This window comes from Mesoplodon densirostris, chromosome 1, assembly GCF_025265405.1.
Source record: "Mesoplodon densirostris isolate mMesDen1 chromosome 1, mMesDen1 primary haplotype, whole genome shotgun sequence".
Lineage (NCBI taxonomy): Eukaryota > Metazoa > Chordata > Mammalia > Artiodactyla > Ziphiidae > Mesoplodon > Mesoplodon densirostris.
The window spans coordinates 16860603-16880963 of record NC_082661.1 but is presented as its reverse complement, the minus strand read 5'-3'; the positions used below and the strand labels follow the sequence as shown (position 1 = coordinate 16880963).

The following is a 20361-nucleotide window of genomic DNA, read 5'->3' as shown; positions in this document are numbered from 1 at the left end:
CTCCGTAACGGGAGAGGCCACAGCAGTGAGAGGCCCGCATACCGCAAAAAAAAAAAAAAAAAAAAAAAAAAAGGTCTCTTCCCACTGCCCCCTGGCCTAGGAGTGTTATACACACTAATTTATTTAAAGCAGCTTTATTGAGATTTAATTAAAATACTGTAAAGTTCACACCTTTAATGTGTACAGTTCAGTGGTTTTTAGTATATTTTCAGGGTTATCCAACCATTACCATCATCTAATTTGAGAATATTTTCATCATCTGAATAAGAAACCTTGTAAATAGACTTTTCTCCAGAGAAGATATATAAATGGCCAATAAGCACATGAAAAGATGCTCAAAATCATGAGTCATTAAGGAAATGCAAATCAAAACCATAATGAGATACCACTTCACACCCACTAGAAGGGATAAAATGAAAGACAGACAGATAAGTGTTGACAGAGATGTGGAGAAATTGGAGCCCTCATATGCTGCTGGTAGGATTGTAAAGTGGTGCAGCAACTTTGGAAAACAGTACAGCAGTTCCTCAAAATGTTAAACATAGAGTTACCACATGTCCTAGGAATTCCACTCCAAGAGAATCAAAGACATATGCCTGCACAAAAACATGTACAGTGATGTTCACAGCAGTATTATTTATGATAGCCAAAAATCCAATGGACGAATGGGTACACAAAGTGTAATTTATTCATAAAAGCAAAAATGAACAGATGGGACTACATAAAACTCAAAAGCTTATGCACAGCAAAAGAAACAACAAAATGAAAAGGCAGCCTACAGAATTGGAGAAAAATTTTGCAAACCATAGATCAGGTAAGGTGTTATTATCCAAAATATATAAAGAACTCATACAAGCAATAACAAAAAACCCAACAATCTGGTTAAAAAATGGGCAGAAGAACTAAATAGACATTTTTCCAAAGAGGACATCAAAATGGCCAAGAGGCAAGATGCTTAACTAAAATGCTAAGTGAAACAAGCCAGACATAAAAGGTCACGTATTGTATGATTTCATTTATATGAAATAGTCTAAAATGGGCAAATCTGTGGAGACAGAAAGTAGATTAGTCATTTCCAGGGGATGTGGGGAGGCAGGATATGACTGCTAATAGGTATAAAGCTTCTTTTTGGGGTGATGAAAATAGTTTGGACTTAGGTAGTGGTGATGGTTGTACAACTCTGAATTATACTAAAAACCACATTTATACTTTAAAATGGTGAATTCTGTGGTATGTGAATTGTATCATTATTGATATAATATTTTATTGTTAAAAAAACTTTTGTACCCATTATATACACACAAACATTTGCAGAAGAAAAAGTAACCTAATGTTTTAAATTTAGGACTGAAAGTCAAAAACGTTTGGGGGACTTTGACTCAAATGACTCAGCCCTGCTCTCTCGTGAAAAACTAAGCCAATTTAAGTGAATTGGTACCAAAAGGTACTTTATAGAGTTCACCCAGTACCTCTTCCAACCCCTTATTTTATGGAAGAGGATATGAGGTTGAGAAGGAGCAGGTGACTTGGTCGGGACCACAGGGTCGCACTGCGCGTCCAGTAGGCCCCATGGAGCTGTCCTTTCCCACCTCTCTCCGACCTCCCCCTCCACCCCTGCCCCCTAAGTAATTAGTGGAGCCTCTTGTCAGCTGTGTTGAAAGTCGTAACTAAGGGCTGTTATTCATAACCCATGACATGTGGAGATGCATTGAGGATGCACCAGATGAGGACACTGGGAGGTGGAGAAAGATGCCTCTTTACGTGTCTGAACAAGGTCAGCTCTTCTTTTGGGGATGAGAATGGTTAGCATTTGTGTATCCCAGGTTGGCTGTAAGACAACAAACAAGAAAAGGAGGCAGTTCATGGTTTTTTGGCCACGGTTGCAGGGTCATTGAGGACATTGAACGCTAAGACACTCTTACTAATCAGAACAGAGGAACATTGGCCGAATGGGAGTGATGACCTGCCCAGGGCTCTTCACCCTTTTTCTTCAGTGGAGTTTTAAATTCTCGACTGAAGAGCACAGCTCTCCCCAAAACCCAGAACACTTGCCTTTCCAGGTCAATGCAGTCCCCTAAAAGCATGTTTTGAAATGACTAAGAAGACACTGTGACAGTCACCTTATTGCTACTTTGTAATAAGTTTAAAAAATACTACAGTCATACCTTACAGTGTTGTACCCCATGATAACCTAAAATCAGATAAAACACAGCCAGCAGTTGGCTTCCGAATGCCTAGAAGTCTGGCCAGAGGGCTGTGCACGTCTGTTCCATCATCTGATTAATTTCACATAACATGACTGAATTTTCTGTGATTGATTTTTTTTTTTGGACCCCATCTGTAGCTTTATCAAAGTTGTACCGTGTTTGAGTAGCTCTGCAGAAATAGCAATGACCCCTTTCTTTAGCACAAAGCCTTTTATAGCTAGCTCTGGCCTCTTTCAAGCTGCATTAACATTTAAACATAGTTTTTAGAATACTTTACAAAGCACTTTGCTCTTTTTTTTTTTTTACTTAATATTATTTGGTGTGTATTTTTGCATAAAGCTGCCTTATTTTTCATGTTGATCCTTTTTAATGGTTATGTAATCAATGAACTGAGCTCTTATAATATAGTAAATCAGACCCCTAAAAGGACACATTTAGCTTGATTCCAGGATTTTTGTCCATTGCTGAAACCAACAACAACAAAAACTCCTGTAATCAACATCCCTGTACCTACAGTGAGTGTTCTTATGAATTATTTTTCAAAGTCTATTCCATGAACTACCTGCATCAGAATCACTGGGGGTGGGAAAGGGGAGGTGGGTCTAAAATGTATTGATAGATTCTCAGGCCTGGTCACACACCCACCAGTTTGGACTCTGGGAGGATGGAATCTGAAAATCCACATTAGTAAATCTCCTAAGGGACTTTCATGCTGACTAGAATTTGAGACTAACTCAAAAGGTAAACTTCTTAGAAGAGGCTGCTAGGTAGTTCATTATAATGACCACTGATGGAGTGCTTACTAGGTACTAGCAGGCACTGGATATAGCATTTAATCCTCAAACAATACTGTTACTTTTTCTACTTTAGCAGGTTTAACAGGAGTCTCAGGCCAAGTAACGTTGCCAAGTTTAGCAGGCCAGTATCTCACGGGACTAGTATCTGCGCCCTTGTTCTTAATCAGTCCATGCGTTTCTGTCATAAACAGCAGTCCATCTGTGAACCTTCACTTTCTACCTAGTTCAGTCCCGTTGGAGAGAAATTAGAAAAACCTTAGATTCTGGCCTCAGACCTTCCTGTCTGGAGCCAGACACTGAGCTCAGAACAGACTTTGTGAGAAACACTCCGTGGAATAAGAAAAGTGAAGGTAGCAGGGTTGCTTCTCATTTCCCGGGGTTCAGATGCTGTTAGGAATCTCACCTGTGCTCGGTCGGTCAGAAACCAGCAGGTCAGGTGCAGAGGTGGAGAGGGTGGCGGGCACGGGCATTTGTGCGCTAAGCGATGTGAAAGCGGACACCCCACAGGTCCGTGGAGTTGTAGTCTGGGCCCTCATGGCCTTGAAATTTAATTTCTCTCTAGCCACATGCTAGTAGCTATGAGGAGGGGGGCCCAGACCCACTCAGAAAATCTGGATTGAAAAGGGAAAACAGAGGTTAACTCTGGAGGGGCCGAGGGTAGACCTGTATGAGAAACAAGAACAGAGTTGCGGAGAACAAGCGTTTTTTTTTCCTGGTCCTGAAGCTTTTTTTTTTTTTTTTTTTTTTTGCAGTACGTGGGCCTCTCACTGTTGTGGCCTCTCCCGTTGCGGAGCACAGGCTCCGGACGCACAGGCTCAGCGGCCATGGCTCACGGGCCCAGCCGCTCCACGGCATGTGGGATCTTCCCCAACCGGGGCACGAACCCGTATCCCCTGCATCGGCAGGCAGACTCTCAACCACTGCGCCACCAGGGAAGCCCGGTCCTGAAGCTTTGAATCCATATGGAAAGAAGTGATGATTAGATGGGCGAGGGGTGCGGGGGTGTTTTGAGGAGAGAAAGCAAGGTCTGGCTGAGAAGCTAAGGATGCAGGGCCACAGTCAGAGGCTTGTGGGGAACCCTGCCAGCGGGAAGGCACAGGGAGCTCCTGGCTTTTGGCGAAAAGTGTTTTGAAACCATTTAGAACAGTACAGAGTAGCGGTCAGCAAACCTTTTCAGCAAAGAGCCATAGAGTAAATATTTTAAAGCTTTGCCGGCTGCGTGGTCTCTGCTTAGATAGTACATAAATGAATGGGTGCCCATTTTCCATGCCCATTAGGCCCAAGTCTTCAGAGGAATGACCATTGGCTTTGGAATTAGCTGGACTGGGTTTCAACTGCAGTTCTGACCTCCACTAGCTGGGGAGAGGCAGGCTGTGTAGCCTGATGGTTAAGAACTTGGGCTCTGCGGGCCTCCCTGGTGGCGCAGTGGTTGAGAGTCCGCCTGCCGATGCAGGGGATACGGGTTCGTGCCCCGGTCTGGGAGGATCCCATATGCCGCGGAGCGGCTGGGCCCGTGAGCCATGGCCGCTGGGCCTGCGCGTCCGGAGCCTGTGCTCCGCAGCGGGAGAGGCCACAGCAGTGAGAGGCCCGCATACCGCAAAAAGAAAAAAAAAAAAAAAAAAAGAACTTGGGCTCTGGAAGTGGAGGGTTCAAGTCCTACCTCCACCACCCATGAGCTGTGTCACCTTAGCTAAGGCCCTTCTCTTCTCTGAACTCCCCTGTCTCAGAGCTGTGGTGAGAATTATATGAGCCAAGCACCTTTACACACACACTCACTCTCTCTCTCTCTCTCTCTTAGCACAGTGGTGCCTGGCATGTGGTAAGTGCACAGTAAATATTAAGTTAGTATTCCTGGTCTCTGAGCAGGGGATTCCTCATCTATTACCATGCACTGAAAGGTTGTGCCCCAAATCTATTGTAGTGAGTCATTATTTTCTTCCCAGTTGACAGAGCTGGCAGTCCACCCTCTGAGGACGTTTGCACGAGCCTCCTATGGCGAGCTTTAGTAGGGATTCTGCGCTGCGATTCCAAGCTCAGTCGACAGTCCCTATAACTAGGCTGTGAGGATTAGAGAATCTTAGCATCCTGATGAGATGGGACCACCGTAACCTGCCCTGATCTGAAAGCAGTCAAACGGTTCAGCCTTCCAGCACCCAACCCTGAACTTGGAAGTGGGACAGAGAGGCCTGATCATGGACCCTTGCATCAAAGCCTCTGATGAGAGGCCTCATCAGACCCTTGCATCAAAGCCCCGTCCTTGACGCTCATAAATTCTTACGAAGCTCACTTATCTGCTTTCCCACCCCAAGGAGATGTTGAGCTGTAACAAGAAGGGAATGGGATGGGGATGGGGAGATGGGAGGTGGGTGTTAGACAAATGAAGAGAATTGTGCCCCGGAGACACCATGGGGAGAGACAGCAAACACATACACAAAGAATGTCATTGTTACATAACACAACAGAGATGTGTAGGGGGAGTGTTAAGTCCAGGGGAAAAGTTCATTTCTCTTCATCATTCTTGTGGTTTAGATGGTGAGAGAGTGTGTATCTCATGCTGGAATTGTCCCTTTGAGTCTCTGCTGGAAGAAGGTGGCCATGATTTCAGGCTCTCATTCCAACTTCACCTCTGGACCGCTGACTCTTTCTTCTTTGTTTTTTTCCTTCTGGGTGAGCTCAGGGGAGGACATACAGAGACGGGCCTTGCTCTGAAATGCCTTCTGCATAAAGAATTCCCTGGGGGCAGAAATGCCTCTGTGCCCCAGGTCCTCATCATTGTCACCGACAGGAGGTCCCAAGGGCATGTGGCCCTGCCAGCCAAGCAGCTGAAGCAAAGAGGCGTCACCTGTGTTTGCTGTGGGGGTCTGCTTCCCAGGGTAAGAGATTTGGTCACGCGGGGTCAGCCCTCTGGGTCAGCCTGGGGATGTCACAGCCATGGGAAGAGAGGGGAGCTGGGAAAACCATCCTGATCCTTTCTGGATCCGTTTTTTCCTCACTTTACTGTATTGTTGCGGGCACAAGGGGACTGCCAAGTCTTTGGAAGTCTGAGAGTTTGCGTCGTCTTTAATTTAGTCTGAACACTTGATTTCAAGTGTCAGGAACTTGACTCCAATTCATCTGGGCAGAAATGGAAATTCATGGACTCATCCAACTGCACAGGGTGGGTCAGGGGTCCCTCGGAGTAAACAGGGTCAGGAGCCAGATGCAGGAATATGCCTTCCTAGAGGAGAGGGGGGCGCAGTTCCTCAATGCTCTCAACCCTGAAAATGGAGGTGACCTCAATGGGGCTGTTGTCATTTGTGGGTATCAAGTGAAATGACTCTTGTCTGGGCACTGTGCCTATACATAGAAATCTCTTTATTAATTTTAGTATAGTTGTTCCTTGGTATCTGCAGGGGGTTGGTTCTAGGACCCCTGTGGATACCAAAACCCATGGATGCTTAAGTCCCTTAGTTGGCCACCCATATCCATGGATGTGGAACCCACAGATATAGAGGACCAACTGTACATTATTTATTCTCTCAATCAATAAATATATGTTGTCTTCCTCGTGCCAGACACTATTCTAGGTTCTCAGGATGCACAGACAGCAATACAAAGTCCCTGCCCTGATGGAGCTTCTGTTCTAGGAAAGGAACTAGATTTAAAAAAAAAAAAAAAAAGTGAGAGAATAAATAAGTAACAGTTTCAGGTGGAAATAAAATTCAAAGGAGAAAAATAAAGTAGGGAAGAGGTTACAGAGTGATGGGAATAGAGTGGACAGCTATTTTAGATGGGGGGTCTGGCAAGGCTCCTTTGAAGAGTTGGTTTTTGAGCAGAAACTTGAGTGAGGAACAAGCCTTCCAAATAACAGGGAAAAGAGCAGGCAAGGCAGGCAGATGGAAAGTGCAAAGGCCCTGAGGCAGTAGCTAGCTCGGTGTGTGATAGAAACAGTGAGACAGCCAGGAGCGGCTGGAGCCCAGCAAGCAAGGGGTGAATGATAAGAAATAAGGTAGAAGAGGTGGGCAGGAGTTAGGTCTAGAGCTTTTGTGGGTTATTGTAGAGAATAAAGTTTGTAATGAGTAGTCTGAGAAGTCTTTGGGGTGGGGGGTTTGAGCAGGAACATTACATGAATTGGCTTACATTTTTAGATACATCACGCTGACTGCAAGGTAGAGAGAATAGACTGGTGGGTGAGGCAGAGGGAGAAGCAATCATAGGGGCAGTGGGGAATCTAGTCAGGAGGCCTTTGGAGCAGCTCACATGCAAGATAATGATGGTTTGCAGTAGGGAAGCAGCTGTGACCGTGCTGAGGGATGGCTGGATCTAGGATGTGTTTGGAAGACAGAGCAATGGAGTGACTGGTGTATTGGACGTGGGTGTGTGAGAGAAGAATCAAAGATTTGGGCCTGAGCTCCAGTGTGAATGGTGGTGCCATTTACTGAAAAGAGAAAGCGTGGGAAAGGAACAAAGGAAATTGAATTCTGTTTCAGACAAGTCCAGTTTGCGATGCGTATTAGCCATCTAAGGAGAGAAGCTGAGTAGAGAGTTGGATATGAGAGTCTGGAGCATAGGAGAAAGGACAGGCATCGAGATTGAAACCGAGGATGGTATTTAAAGCCTAAATAAGATCACCTGGAGCTGAGTGCCGAGGGGACCAGCAAGTGCAGAAGGAGGAGGAAGATAGAAGGGGACTGAGGTTGTAGGTACCATGGGGCTGCCCCGATTGGGCTGTGTCCTGGTGACAGGGATGAGAGCTACCACCACCATGATGGTTGTCGTCATTGCCAATAAGTTGGTATTAAACACAAGCTGCCTTATGGCTGGCTCTGTGTCCTCAGATATAAGGAGTATGAACCCCTTGAGAGAGGAGAGTGGGCGTTACTTCATGGCTCCCTGCCCACCCTCATCCCCGCACAGGGCCGAAGAGAGTGCCTTGCACGTAGTATTTGCCCAAAGGTTTGTCACTGAGGATAGGATCTCCCATGGGTGGAAATACTGGCCCGTTCTGGGGCTTTCTTCTCTGGCTGCTGGCTGGAGTAGCGCTTCTCAAACTATCTGTGGTGAAGGTCCAGTTTGTTTGTTTTTTTTCCTAATCCATCATGAACTGATCCTTTAAAAAGAAGTACAATAAAAATGAGTTACTAGAAAGAGGAAATAAAAACAAAATAGAAACTCAGATATTTATTATTTGACCCGACAGACATAAAATGACTGTCAAGTTGCTGTGCGATTAGTTTCTAAATGCTTGGTGTCTATACTTACCGGATTCTGAATCAGGGTGAAACAGTTTGGGGCTCTTCACTGGCCCACAGACCATACTTTGAGCATCCCTAGTGTAGGGAAATCAAGAAGCCATTGCTCAGAAGAGGGGACACGGCTCAGATATGAAGGCCTGAGCTGCAGACACAGGAAGCCTCTGAGAAAGCCTGTTGGACTTCCAGGCCTACCTGACCCCTCCCCACTCCTAGTAAGAGGCCAGCTCACTGTTGGCCAGCGGTTCTCCAGGTGTGTTCCTTGGACCAGCAGTGTTAGCATCACCTGGGAGCTTGCTAGAAATGCACACACTCAGGCCCCACTGCATTGGATCCAAAACTCTGGGGCAAGGAGTCTCAATCTGTGGCTTTTCTGGCCCCTCAGTGATTCTGATGCTGCCAAAGTCTGAGAACCACTGCAGTGTGAGACTAAAGACTGTTGCCTGTTCAAACTCTTTCCCCCTTTTAGTGTATATTGAGCCCCTTCTCTGATGGTTCTCAACTCTGGCTGAGCATCTGAATTACCCAGGGAGCTTTTAAGAAGGTCTGTTTGGGGGCCAGGAGAGCTAAGGGTGTGGCCCGGCAGAGCTGCCCACTCTGCTAATGTGAGTCCAGAACTGAGAAGCCCCTCTGTGTGCCAGGCGCTGTCCTAGGTGCTGGGCAAAGTGTCTGGTTTCTGTGGCTTCAGAGGAGAATGGGGAGCTTTCCATTAGGAGGTTTAGACATACATGAAGGTTTTGCTGTATTGCCAAGCCATGGTCTATTTTGATGAATTTTTGATAGGCAGGATTCTAAATGTGTCACTGACTGCCTTTTTTTTTTTTTTTGCAGTACGTGGGCCTCTCACTGCTGTGGCCTCTCCCGTTGCGGAGCACAGGCTCCGGACGTGCAGGCTCAGCGGCCATGGCTCACGGGCCCAGCCACTCTGTGGCATGTGGGATATTCCCGGGCCAGGGCACGAACCCGTGTCCCCTGCATCGGCAGGCGGACTTTCAACCACTGTACCACCAGGGAAGCCCCTGCCTTGTCTTCTTAAAAACAGGTTTCTCAACATAATTTAACCCTTTCTTCATGCCCTACGGTCATCATCCCCCACATCATTTCTGTTCTGGACACTAACAGTGCCCTCTGGTTGTCGAACTATGCCAGCTCCTGCCTCTACACGGCCTCGTGTTGCTGGCCTTTGAGTTCTTATTGCCACTATTTATAATTCTGCAGGATTGTTTTTTTCTGTTACTAGCTGTCGCCGTTTGTTCTTCTCTTGCTGTCACCTAGAACCACTTTCCTTCATTTCCTTTCTAGTTAATTTTTTTTTCATTTTTGGCTGCGTTGGGTCTTCGTTGCTGCACGCGGGCTTTTCTCTAGTTGCGGCAAGCAGGGGCTACTCTTCGTTGCAGTGTGCGGGCTTCCCATTGGGTGGCTTCTCTTGTTGCAGAGCACGGGCTCTAGGCACGCAGGCTTCAGTAGTTGTGGCACTCGGGCTCAGTAGTTGTGGCGCACGAGCTTAGTTGCTCTGCGGCATGTGGGGTCTTTCTGGACCAGGGCTCAAACCCGTGTCCCCTGCCTTGGCAGGCGGATTCTTAACCACGGTGCCCCCAGGGAAGCCCTCGGGTTAAATTTTTCTCATCAGCTATGGGTTGCAAAACCAGACGACTGAATCTCTTAGGACCCTGTCTCAAATAAGAGCCGATGGTTTGAGTGCGAGGCTCTCCTCTGAGGAAGTTCGGGGACTGGAGCATGTGCACGTTATGACCCATGGCTGAGCATCCTCGAGGTCCTTCTGTGCTTCGCTTCTAGACCTTACCTGCATCCTAGGTGGATGAGGTTGCAGCTCTCTGGCTCCTGCATCAGTGGGTGGCGGGGCTGTCCACAAGGAACCCAGCGTCTAGGAGACGGGTGGATAGGAGGTGGGTGAGGGCGGGGCGATGAGCCATTGTAACTTCTCGGCCGGGGGCTTGGGGCACAGGTGGGAGGGGCTGCGCACCCTGGCCAGCGAGCCAGGGAGCAGCCTGTGCTGATGGCCGAGCAGGTGGAGGACGCCGCCCACAGCCTCTCCAGCACCCTCGGCGGCTCTGCCACGTGCAGCATTGCCTCTCCGGGTGAGTAAGGCCTTTCCGTGTGGAAAGGAGTGGCCTCGCCTATATGGAAGTGGGATGGGGGTGAGGAGGGTTCCCCAAGGCCGGAGGTCCCTCTGAGAGGGAGGGAAGAGGAACGGAGCCCAGCAGCCTCGGCCCTGGGGCGCTCTGCTCTGTTCTACCGCCCTGTGTCAGGCCCTGTGGGGTTCTAGGCTGGGAATTCCGAACTTGTCGCACGGGGTAGAGAGGCTCAGATCCGGTGGGGTCCCCTCCCCTGCTGTCAGCACAGGGAGACCTCATCTGGGGATGAGATCCCTGTATTCCCGGTCATCTTTGTCAGGCTCCATCCGGGAGATAGAGTGAAGTACATTGTAAAAAAAAAAAAAAGGTACACGTGTGCACAGGATGGAAGAGCGGTGTGGGGCGGGGCTTGTGCAGAGGAGATGCTCGGAGACCAGCCGCCCCTCCCCCGTGTACTCTGCTGGGAAAGAGCCAGGGCTGAGGGTGGTGGGCCCACGGGCAGAGGAAGGAGGCGTAACCCTGTCTTCCCTGCCTCGGGTATGCACGGTGGACACAGACTGCGAGGTCCAGCCTCACCCCTGTGAGCGCAAGACGCTAGAGATGGTCAGGCAGCTTGCTGGCCAGGCCCCGTGCTGGAGGGGATCTCGGGGGACCAAGGCCGTGCTGGCTGCGCTCTGTCCCTCTTCCAGGTTCGTCCACAAGGTGTGGGGTCAGAGCCTGCGGGCAGGGCCTGGGCGGGGATGGCCAAGTGCTCATGGGCTGCAGGGAGAACGGCTCTCGGGGGCCTTGGCTGTGGAGTGTGTGACAGGGATCGGAGGAGACCTGGGAGGGAGGCAGGGACAGAGCTCCGGGAACCCAGGCAGGGGCCCAGCTACTCAGTGTCAGTCTTTTTTTTTTTTTTTTTTTTTCTGTACGCGGGCCTCTCACTGTTGTGGCCTCTCCCGTTGCAGAGCACAGGCTCCAGATGTGCAGGCTCAGCTGCCATGGCTCACGGGCCCAGCCCCTCCACGGCATGTGGGATCTTCCCATATCGGGGCACAAACCTGTGTCCCCTGCATCGGCAGGCGGACTCTCAACCACTGCGCCACCAGGGAAGCCCCAGTGTCAGAGTCTTTTAGACACACCGCCCAGGAGCCCAGAGCCTGGGTCGCAGCCATTCTGAAGGCTGGTAAATCAGCCAAAAGCTGGTCTGACAGGGCAGTGGTCTGGACTGGGGATAGTGGTCTGCTAATTTGGTCCCTCTGATCACCAATTTCCATATGTATGGGGGCTGAGCAAGGCAAGAGGCTTAAGATGCTCAGATGAATTCCTGTTGTGGAGGCCCTGAAGAATGCTGGATTCTTCAGGACCGGAGCTCAGGCATTCAAGAGCACCCGCCGCCCGCCTCTCAGCCATTGCCCAGCAGACCCCCAGATCGCCCCCCTTTATCCGGACCACCTTCAGTATGGCACCTGGTCAGGAGCTCATGATCTCGCCTTGTAGTCCTTTCTGGAGGGCCAGGGTAGCGTTTGAACCAGCTGCACCTTGGCCCCTTGGCCTGGCCTCAGCGATGAGACCAGAGCGCGCACGCAGCAGTGAGATGCAGCGGCTGAGAAGCCGTGAGGGCCGTGTCGGGTCGATGCAGAGTCCAAACGCCATCTCGGCCGGGAAGGGCGGTGCCCCCCATGTGGATCAGAGGAAGTGGGGCCTCGTGCCACGTCAGAGGCCACTAGAGGCTCTCTTCTGAACCTGCACTTTCGAGTGAAAGGAGGTAGTTCTTCATTCCCTGGTGAACATGTTTAAGGAGTCATTCTGAGCCAGGCAAGGTCCAGCGAGGAGGCAGGCACAGTCGCGGCCCCAAGAAGCTCGTGGTCCAGAGGGAGCCTCCCAAGTGCTGGGATGGGGCCTGTCCTCCCCACACGTCGTGGAGGAGGGGTTGCTTGAGCAGTCTCGAAAGATGTGGGAACTGGGTAGCAGGGGACAGAGGCATCCAGAGCCGGGAACCCTGGGAGAGGCTGGTGGGTAGAGTACACTTCATGGCTATGTGCTCAGACTCTGGGGGCATCACCACTAGTGAGCTGGGGACCTCCCGCTGTCTGTTTCCACATTCAGCAAGGGGGTGATAACAGGACCTGCCCCCAGAGGATTGCCAGGAGCACGCAGCGAGGTAATTCGTAGACTGCACTGACGTTGCAGGCTCCTAGAATAATGCATACAGGAGGCTTTTCATCAATCCCCTCATTCCAGAAATACTCACCGAGGCTCTCCTAAGTTCCCAGCACTGCCCCAGGTCCTGGGGAATCAGCATGAGCGTCTCGGAAACAAATCTGCTCTCATGAGCAAGGGGTAGCAGTGAGCAAAGGGAATACCTAAATGACTGTTAGGTGGTGGCAAGTGCAGTAGGGGAAAGGATGCGGGGTGGGACGGGGCGGGTAAGTAGAGGGTAGGGTTGCGGTTTTAATTAGAGTGGGCAGGGACCAGACCTGAGGGAGGTGGGGGACTAGCTGAGTGCAGGCCCAGGCAAAGCCCTGTGGATAGTGTCTGCTCAACAACGCTGGCTCCTGTAGGCCTGGGTAGGGAGGGCAGGGCCCGTGGAGCTTTCTGGGCTAGGACGGGTGGTTTTATGAGGGCACGAGGAGTAGACATGGAGGGGGAGAAGAGTTCTCTTGAATGAGCTGGCAGCTTGTCACAGTTTTGATTTCAGCAACCCCTTGAGTTCGTAGTTGACTTGGCTTTTATCCCAAGTGGATGTTTTGCCTCAGGAAAGCCCCCGCCCTAGAGGTGAGCCCAATTAGCCTGCCCGCCAGGTGAGCAGCCCTGGGTGGGATCTCCCCGGGAGAAGTGCTCTTTGGCAAGTTTTAGAGAACTTTGTCGCGAAGGCCCCAGGAGAATCTCCTTAGATGAGGCCATCCAGGGAGCTGCTGCCAGCCAAGAGGAGGGCTTTCTGCCCGAGGGAGGAGGACCCACTCCTCTGTGGTCGGCCCATCACCCCACAGACTCAGGAGAGCCAGGGGGCCAGGCCCAGAGGGTAGGATGCATGGGTTTTGGAGTGGGAGGTGGAGTTCGGATCCCAGCTCTGCTGTGTTCTGGTAACCGTGTGACTTTGGGCACCTTTATTCAGCCCTGAACCCATTTCCCCGTCTGGAAGAGGAGACTGCCGTCTCTTCAAGTAGCCGAGGACTTGAAGTAACGATGGCGGACGGCTGGGGCATGGAAGCCAGCACAGGAATGGTGGCCCTTGTGTTGTCACAGAAGGTTGTCACTCAAACCGATCTCAGAGGTCATTGAGACCAGCCAGTGGTTTGCAAATCCTCCTGAGCTACGGAGCCTCGTATGGACACTTGCTATGCAGACCAGAAAAAGCACATTTAGGGTGGGGGCGTGGGGCAGGGGCACTGGGGGAGCCCTGGACAGTCCCCTTCCCTCTCCACTGAGGCTCTGAGGAACACAGTTGAAAACTACAGAGTTGCTATATAGAAGAGGGAAAGGAAGACCAGAGAAGGAAAGTAACTTGCCTGGGGTCACATACCAGAATCCAGTCGCCTAATCCCAGTATTTCCCACCCCCCACTCATTGTGCTGGCCCCAGAAAGTAACTCGTAATAGAAAGCTGTTGCCGTAGTTCAGAGTATTGAACACAGATATCTCTAATTTCTGACATGATAGCCAGCTTCCATTATCTTTTTTTTTTAATTGTCTGAGTAGTTTGAAACATTTCCTACTCTATGTGCAGACAAAAATTGGGTAGAATCAGGAAAAAAAAAAAGAACCAAGTCTTTCTTGACTTGCTTCTGCATTGGCATCTTGTGTCAGCTTTTAGTGTTTTAAATACCCTCTCCTGTTAAAACTTTGATCTCTACCATTTGTTTCCTTGGGTTGTAGCTGGAAGAGAGTGTTCTTAACCCACCCTGCCACCTGGTACAGGACCACCCGCCCAGATACAGTCTGCCTCTTGGATTCTCCTCTTCTTTCTGGCCCTGGGACTAGGCTGGCTCCCAAAGGGGCATTTATACTCCTGGGGCAGCAAGTGGGGTTGGACTGAGCTCCAGGGCCCAGGGACAGGCATTTCAGAGGCAGAGGAACATGCTCATGCCATACTCACGCCTCCCTTGGTCAGTGGTATATTTTCACTGAGAAAGGGAGTGAAGGCTTTGGAATTACTTCCTTAACCAGGGCCCCTTGTGGTGACAAGAGGCAGAGCAGGGCGTGCCCTGAGCCCCAGCTGTGCAGACAGAAAGCCTCACATCTAGCACCAAACTCGGGGCAAGATACCTGAGCCTCGCTTTCCTCCTCTGTAAAATGGGGGCAATGTTTGCCCCATGTCTGGGCTCCCCATTTCCCTGCTCTGGATGATAGGGGGTACCATACAGGGGATCCTGGGGAAGATTCAGTAGGTGATGTCCACCAAAGTGCTTCATCAGCTCCCAAGTCCCAAGCAAACAGGAGGACTTTTCAATACCATTAAGATCTTGCAGCCTGACTTCCCAACGGGCCCTCACTCCTCCTCACCCCGGGGTCTAGTGCATCTCACTGACCCAGGAGCACAGAAATCACACTGAAGTGTCTTGGCATCAGTGCTTGTGTAGATATGCTACTCCTGATGAGGTCGGGAGTCCGTCCCTCGAAAGCAGAGCCAGAGGCTTTGTGTGCAGGCAGGATGGTGCTTCCTGCCTGGGGTTAGGTGATCTTTCGGGCATCTTATTTTATTTTTTGTTTGTTTGGTTTTTCTGTGGTACACGGGCCTCTCACTGTTGTGGCCTCTCCCGTTGCGGAGCACAGGCTCCAGACGCGCAGGCTCAGCGGCCATGGCTCACGGGCCCAGCCGCTCCGCGGCATGTGGGATCCTCCCGGATCGGGGCACGAACCCGTGTCCCCTGCATTGGCAGGCGGACTCCCAACCACTGCGCCACCAGGGAAGCCCGGGCATCTTATTTTAAAGTTCCAACTTGGCTGGTCTCTGACACGTGAGAGGAACTGAAAGTGGGGTTGTTTCTGCTCAGAAATTAAAGCTCAGGGACTTATGGTTTTGGAACCAGAGTGGCCTGTGTTCGAGTCCCAGCTCTGCCACTTTCCAAGTAGCTGAGCTTCAGCACGTGACTTCTGTTTGTCAAGTTTCAGCTTCCTCATCTGTGACGTGGCGGTTCACAGTACCTGCTTCATCCAGTTGTATCAGTGAAGTGAGATCATACATGTGTAGCGCTTAGCACAATACCTGGCCTATAATAGCTGCTCAGTTAAAGGCCACTGTTGGTGCTGTTAATGAGCCCTCAGTTGTTTGCATGAAACTCCAACGGACAGAACTGCTGGCCTAGGAGCCCAGAGTTACCCTCGATAATTCCTACCTTCCAGAAGTGTATACTTTAATTACAATCATGTGACCACCAAGTAGTAGATTAACATTTTTAAGGTATTGGGGGTTTGGACTCCTACATATAAATTTGGAGGTCGGGGTGGTGGGGGGAGAAATTCAGTCCATAACACGTGTTCCCAGTATCAGAGCCAGGAGCCAGATCCCACTGGCAGATCCCCAAGTGAGCCTGTAATTCACACAGGGCCTTACTGAGCCCACCATTGTCTGGTACCACCTACACCCTCACCCCGCCTTACGTACCTCATTTACTTTCCTCTTCGCTACAGGTGTTGAGACTAATTTCCTAGTGCATCTGGGGAAAGGAAGGGGCTGGGCCCTGGTGGGGCAGGGTAGCCAAACCTCTTCACATCTCTGGGCTGATGTACCAGGCTGTTAACAGGCATCTCTCTGATAGGCCCCTGTGACTCGCAGCCCTGCCAGAATGGAGGCACGTGTGTTCCAGAAGGACTGGACAAGTACCACTGCCTCTGCCCGCCAGCCTTTGGAGGGGAGGCTGACTGCGGTACGTGTGCACAGGACTTCCCAGACTCTGTTGGGGAGCAGTGGAGCCGGGGTTCCTGCTTCTCAGCTGCCACCCTTTTAGCTACTAGGTAGGAACTGGCCCTGGAGTTAGGGCCACCTGCTTTTCTAGTACACCACTGATCTGATGTCTCAAATGATACACTGAGGGTTCCATGAAGAAGTAACTCAGGTGGTGGAGCTCTGGGTAGGACATGGCTCCTGGCTTCTTAGCTTTAGCATGGCTGCTGCTTGATCTGTGAGCATCGCGGAGCCCAGCTGCAGGCTGGAGCTGGCCGAACTGGGTCCTGGTTCTGGGCTGAGTCTCTTCTCCCCTCTTCCAAGAAGAGGAGGAGTGAGAAGCTTCAACCCCTTTTGGTTTTAAAACTGTGAAATGAAGATTATAACTGGCTTTACCCCCTACGGTTATGGGAGTTTGAAATAAGCTTCTTAGCACAATGCTTGACACATAGGACGGGACTTGTTAAATAGTCACTTTTTAAAAACTATAGTGCTGGGTCAATTGGAGACTTATATGGGAAAAAAATATATATGTTGACTCCCTACCTCACAAGCTACACAAAAAATCAAGTCCAGATGGATCATAGATTTAAATGTAAAAGGCAAAGTTGTGAAGCTTCTGGAAGAAAACATAGGAGCGTATCATGACCTTGGGGTAGACAAAGATTTCTCCAACAGGACACAAGAAGCACTAACCATAATGGGAAAAAGTTAGAGAAAAAAAATTTTCTTTTGAAAGAGTGGTGAGATGGAGCCAGGGAGCTCTGTGTCTGGCCGTGTCTAACCCTGTGACCTGCACTGGTCACTAGGCCCTGAAGTTTCTGTGTCAGTGTCCCATCTCCCTCCTGGGAGGGAGGCCGGCTCCGGCCCCACGTGGCGGCTGGGGGTCCCGGGTGGGACAGTGGTCTGCGTGCTCCACAGCATGACGGCCGCTGTGATCCTGGCAGCCCCGAAGCTGAGCCTGGAGTGCAGAGCCGACGTCGTCTTCCCGCTGGCCGGCTCGGCGGCTGCCACCCCGGAGGGCTTCCTGCGGGCCAAGGCCTCTGGGAAGCGGTTCGTGCCGGCGGCGCTGAGCGAGGGCTCCCGGGCACGCATGGGCGTGGCCCGCTACGGCGTGGAGCTGGCCGTGGCCGTGCCCGTGGGCGAGTACCGGGACCTACGGACCTGCTCAGGAGCCTCGACGACCTGCCCTTCGGTGGCGGCGCCACCCCGACAGGCCAGGCCCCGCGGCAGGCGGCGGAGCGCGGCTTCGGGAGCGCTGCCGGAACGGGCCTGGACCGGCCCCTTAGGGCCGTGGTCCTGATGACCGAGGCGCGCTCTCAGGACCAGGTGGCCGGCCTGGCGCCTTTCGCCAGGGCCCGGGAGCTGCTCCTGCTGGGCGTGGGCAGCGAGGCCGTGCAGGAGGACCTGGAGGAGGTCACGGGCAGCCTGGCGCGCGTCATGATCTACGCCGGCCCGCAGGACCTGTGCGGCCAAATCCTGAAGCTGCGGGGAAAGCTGTGCAGCCAGCAGCGCCCAGGTAAGGACCAGTCCTGCACCGGCGCCAGCTGCGGACCGGCCTCGCCCGACCCGGGGACCGGCTGGCCAGTGGCAGGCCCTTCCTCCCTTTGGTAGAGAGTTAACCAGGGCCTGTACTGGGGGCCGCAAGCACAGTCCGACTGTTCTGTGTGCTAGCCTTGTGATGAGTAACTTCTCAGTTTACTGGTCAGTGAAATTGGACTAATAGTAGTACCTAGTACCTCCAGAGGGGCTTTTGTGAGGATTAAGTAAGGCAAGCACCATACACACTAGTACACAGTAAGCTCAGAGTATACGCTCAGAACTGTAGGTATTGCTATTTATTATCGTTATTTATTGTTGTTAAGGAGTTCTGAATCTTCAGTCTTTAGCTGAAATGTCGCTCCTCAGAGGAGCCCCGACCCCATCCTTACCCACCCATGTCGCCCCTGCTGGTCCCTCTCATAGCACCCTGCTCCTTTCCCCCATGGCTGCTCACATAGTTTGTAATTCTTTGTTGGTTTCATGTTTGTCAGCTGATCAAGGACAGGCATTGGCAGTTTGGTCCACATGGTATAATTAGTGCCTTGTATACAGTGCACGGCACGTGGAGGGCACTCCGTGATGGCATAGATGAGGCCCCGGAGCTCCATGGCTTACGCACAGTGGACGTTTATTCCTCTCACATAACAGCTCAGAGGTGAGTGGCCAGGGCCAGCAGGGTGGCTCGGCTATCTTGTGGTTCCACCTCTAACTCCAGGGTCACTGTTTCTCAGACAGAAAGAAGAGGGCAAAGGGGAAGTGGAAGGCAAGCAGCTTCCTTTTGAGGACATAACTTGGAAATTGCACAATTACTTGCAATCACAACCCATTATATAGAACTTGTCACGTGGCCACACCCGGCTGCCAGGGAGGCTAGGAATGTGGTCTAGCTGAGCGTTCACATGTCCTGCTACCATTCTAGGAGAGGGTGGAGGACGGATACTGCAGTGGACAGACAGCAGACCGGCTGACCTGGGCTCCGCTCACCCCAGAGCAGTCCCCACTTTGCTGCCCCCTGAGGTCCACTCCTCTTGTTCTGCAGGCTGCCAGGCCCAGTCGCTGGACCTGGTCTTAACGTTGGATGCCTCGGCCTCTGTGGGGCCCGAGGACTTCGCCCAGATGCGGAGCTTCGTGAGAAGCTGTGCCCTCCGGTTTGACGTGAACCCTGACGTGACACAGATTGGCCTGGTGGTGTATGGCGGCCAGGTCCAGACAGCCTTTGGGCCGGACCCCCACCTCACTGGTGCTGCAGCGCTGCGGGCCGGGAGCCAGGCCCCCTACCTGGGTGGGGTGGGCTCAGCAGGCACGGCCTTGCTGCACACCTATGACAAGGTGATGACGGTCCGGAGGGGCGCCCGGCCTGGTGTCCCCAAGGCTGCGGTGGTGGTCACGGGTGGGAGGGGCCAGAGGACGTGGCCGTCCCTGCCCAGAAGCTGAGGGACAACGGCATCTCTGTCCTGGTGATGGGCGTGGGGCCCGTCCTGAGGGAGGCACTGCGGAGGCTCACAGGTCCCCGGGACTCCCTGATCCACATGGCAGCCTACACAGACCGGAGGCACCACCAGGACACGCTTATCGAGTGGATATGCAGAGGTGAGTGGGGGGCGATCCACACCCTCGGGGCCGCTTCCAAGGGAGGACCTCAGCCTGAGCCTTCATGTACATCATTACAGGGACAGCAACTTCTCCCAACTGCGGGGCACTTTCCACATGCCGGGCTTTATGCTGAGTGCCACACTCACACGAATGTCACTCACCTGACATTTAAGGTGCAGATAATTTAGCACAGGCACCTCTTTCCAAACTTGAGAATGTACGCACCCCACTTAAAAAGAAGACGTCATTAGGATACGCATAGGACCCCGGCTTGGCACTGACCTTGGTAGGGGCAGACGCAGCCAGCACAAGCCAAGCCTTCCTTTTGCCAGTGACATCCTTTCCACTTTTTAAAAAGCATGTGGCCATAATAATAACAATAAGCACTGCTGTGTGTACGGCCCGTCCGAGAGAGGGAGTCTCTGTACACGTGTAGGAAAGCTGGGTGGAAGTCGGGTCTTTGACCGGCCATGCAGTATGGGGCCCAACTAACCTGTGGCTCAGAGGCCCATGGCGCCACTAAGATGTGTAAGACACTGCTCTGGTGGCCTCAACTCTGTACTGGGCTTCCTTAGAGCGGGGTCTTCGGGACCAGCCCAGGCTGGGTCTGCTGGCACGTGCTCCGTTGCAGAAGCCAAGCGGCCAGTGAACCTCTGCACACCCAGCCCGTGCACGAGCGAGGGCACCTGCGTCCCGCACAACGGGAGCTACCGCTGCAAGTGCCGCGACGGCCGGGACGGCCCGCACTGCGAGAGCCATGAGTGGGACGCCTACGTGCACTTGGGAGCTGGGATGCTGTTCTGAGTCCTGAGCCCCAGGGCCACAGCCAAAGGAGGCTCTAGGGCATCAGTGGAAGGAATCAATCATTTGTTCGTTCATGCAGGAGACATTCAGTGGGTGCCTCCTACATCCCAGGTGCCATTCTAGGTGCGGGGAACAGAGCAGGAGGCAGGACAGAGAGGATCTCTGCCCTCGTGGAGCTTCCATTCTAGTGAGAGAGACAGCAGATAAGTACAGCACGAAGTGT

General features: G+C 51.9%; 1 protein-coding gene across 1 annotated transcript in view; it reads left to right on the top strand.

Annotated features, from left to right (window-relative positions):
• VWA2 (von Willebrand factor A domain containing 2) overlaps positions 1 to 20138 on the top strand; it is a 45209-nt gene extending 25071 nt beyond the window's left edge. The window contains 12 exon segments of the mRNA XM_060095550.1: positions 5682 to 5857; positions 7729 to 7939; positions 10202 to 10233; positions 10236 to 10334; positions 10888 to 11020; positions 14192 to 14245; positions 16073 to 16182; positions 17147 to 17356; positions 17359 to 17718; positions 18781 to 19140; positions 19143 to 19331; positions 19966 to 20138. Coding sequence (XP_059951533.1) covers positions 5682 to 5857; positions 7729 to 7939; positions 10202 to 10233; positions 10236 to 10334; positions 10888 to 11020; positions 14192 to 14245; positions 16073 to 16182; positions 17147 to 17356; positions 17359 to 17718; positions 18781 to 19140; positions 19143 to 19331; positions 19966 to 20138 — 2107 coding nt within the window.
• The last annotated feature ends 223 nt before the right edge of the window (positions 20139 to 20361 follow it).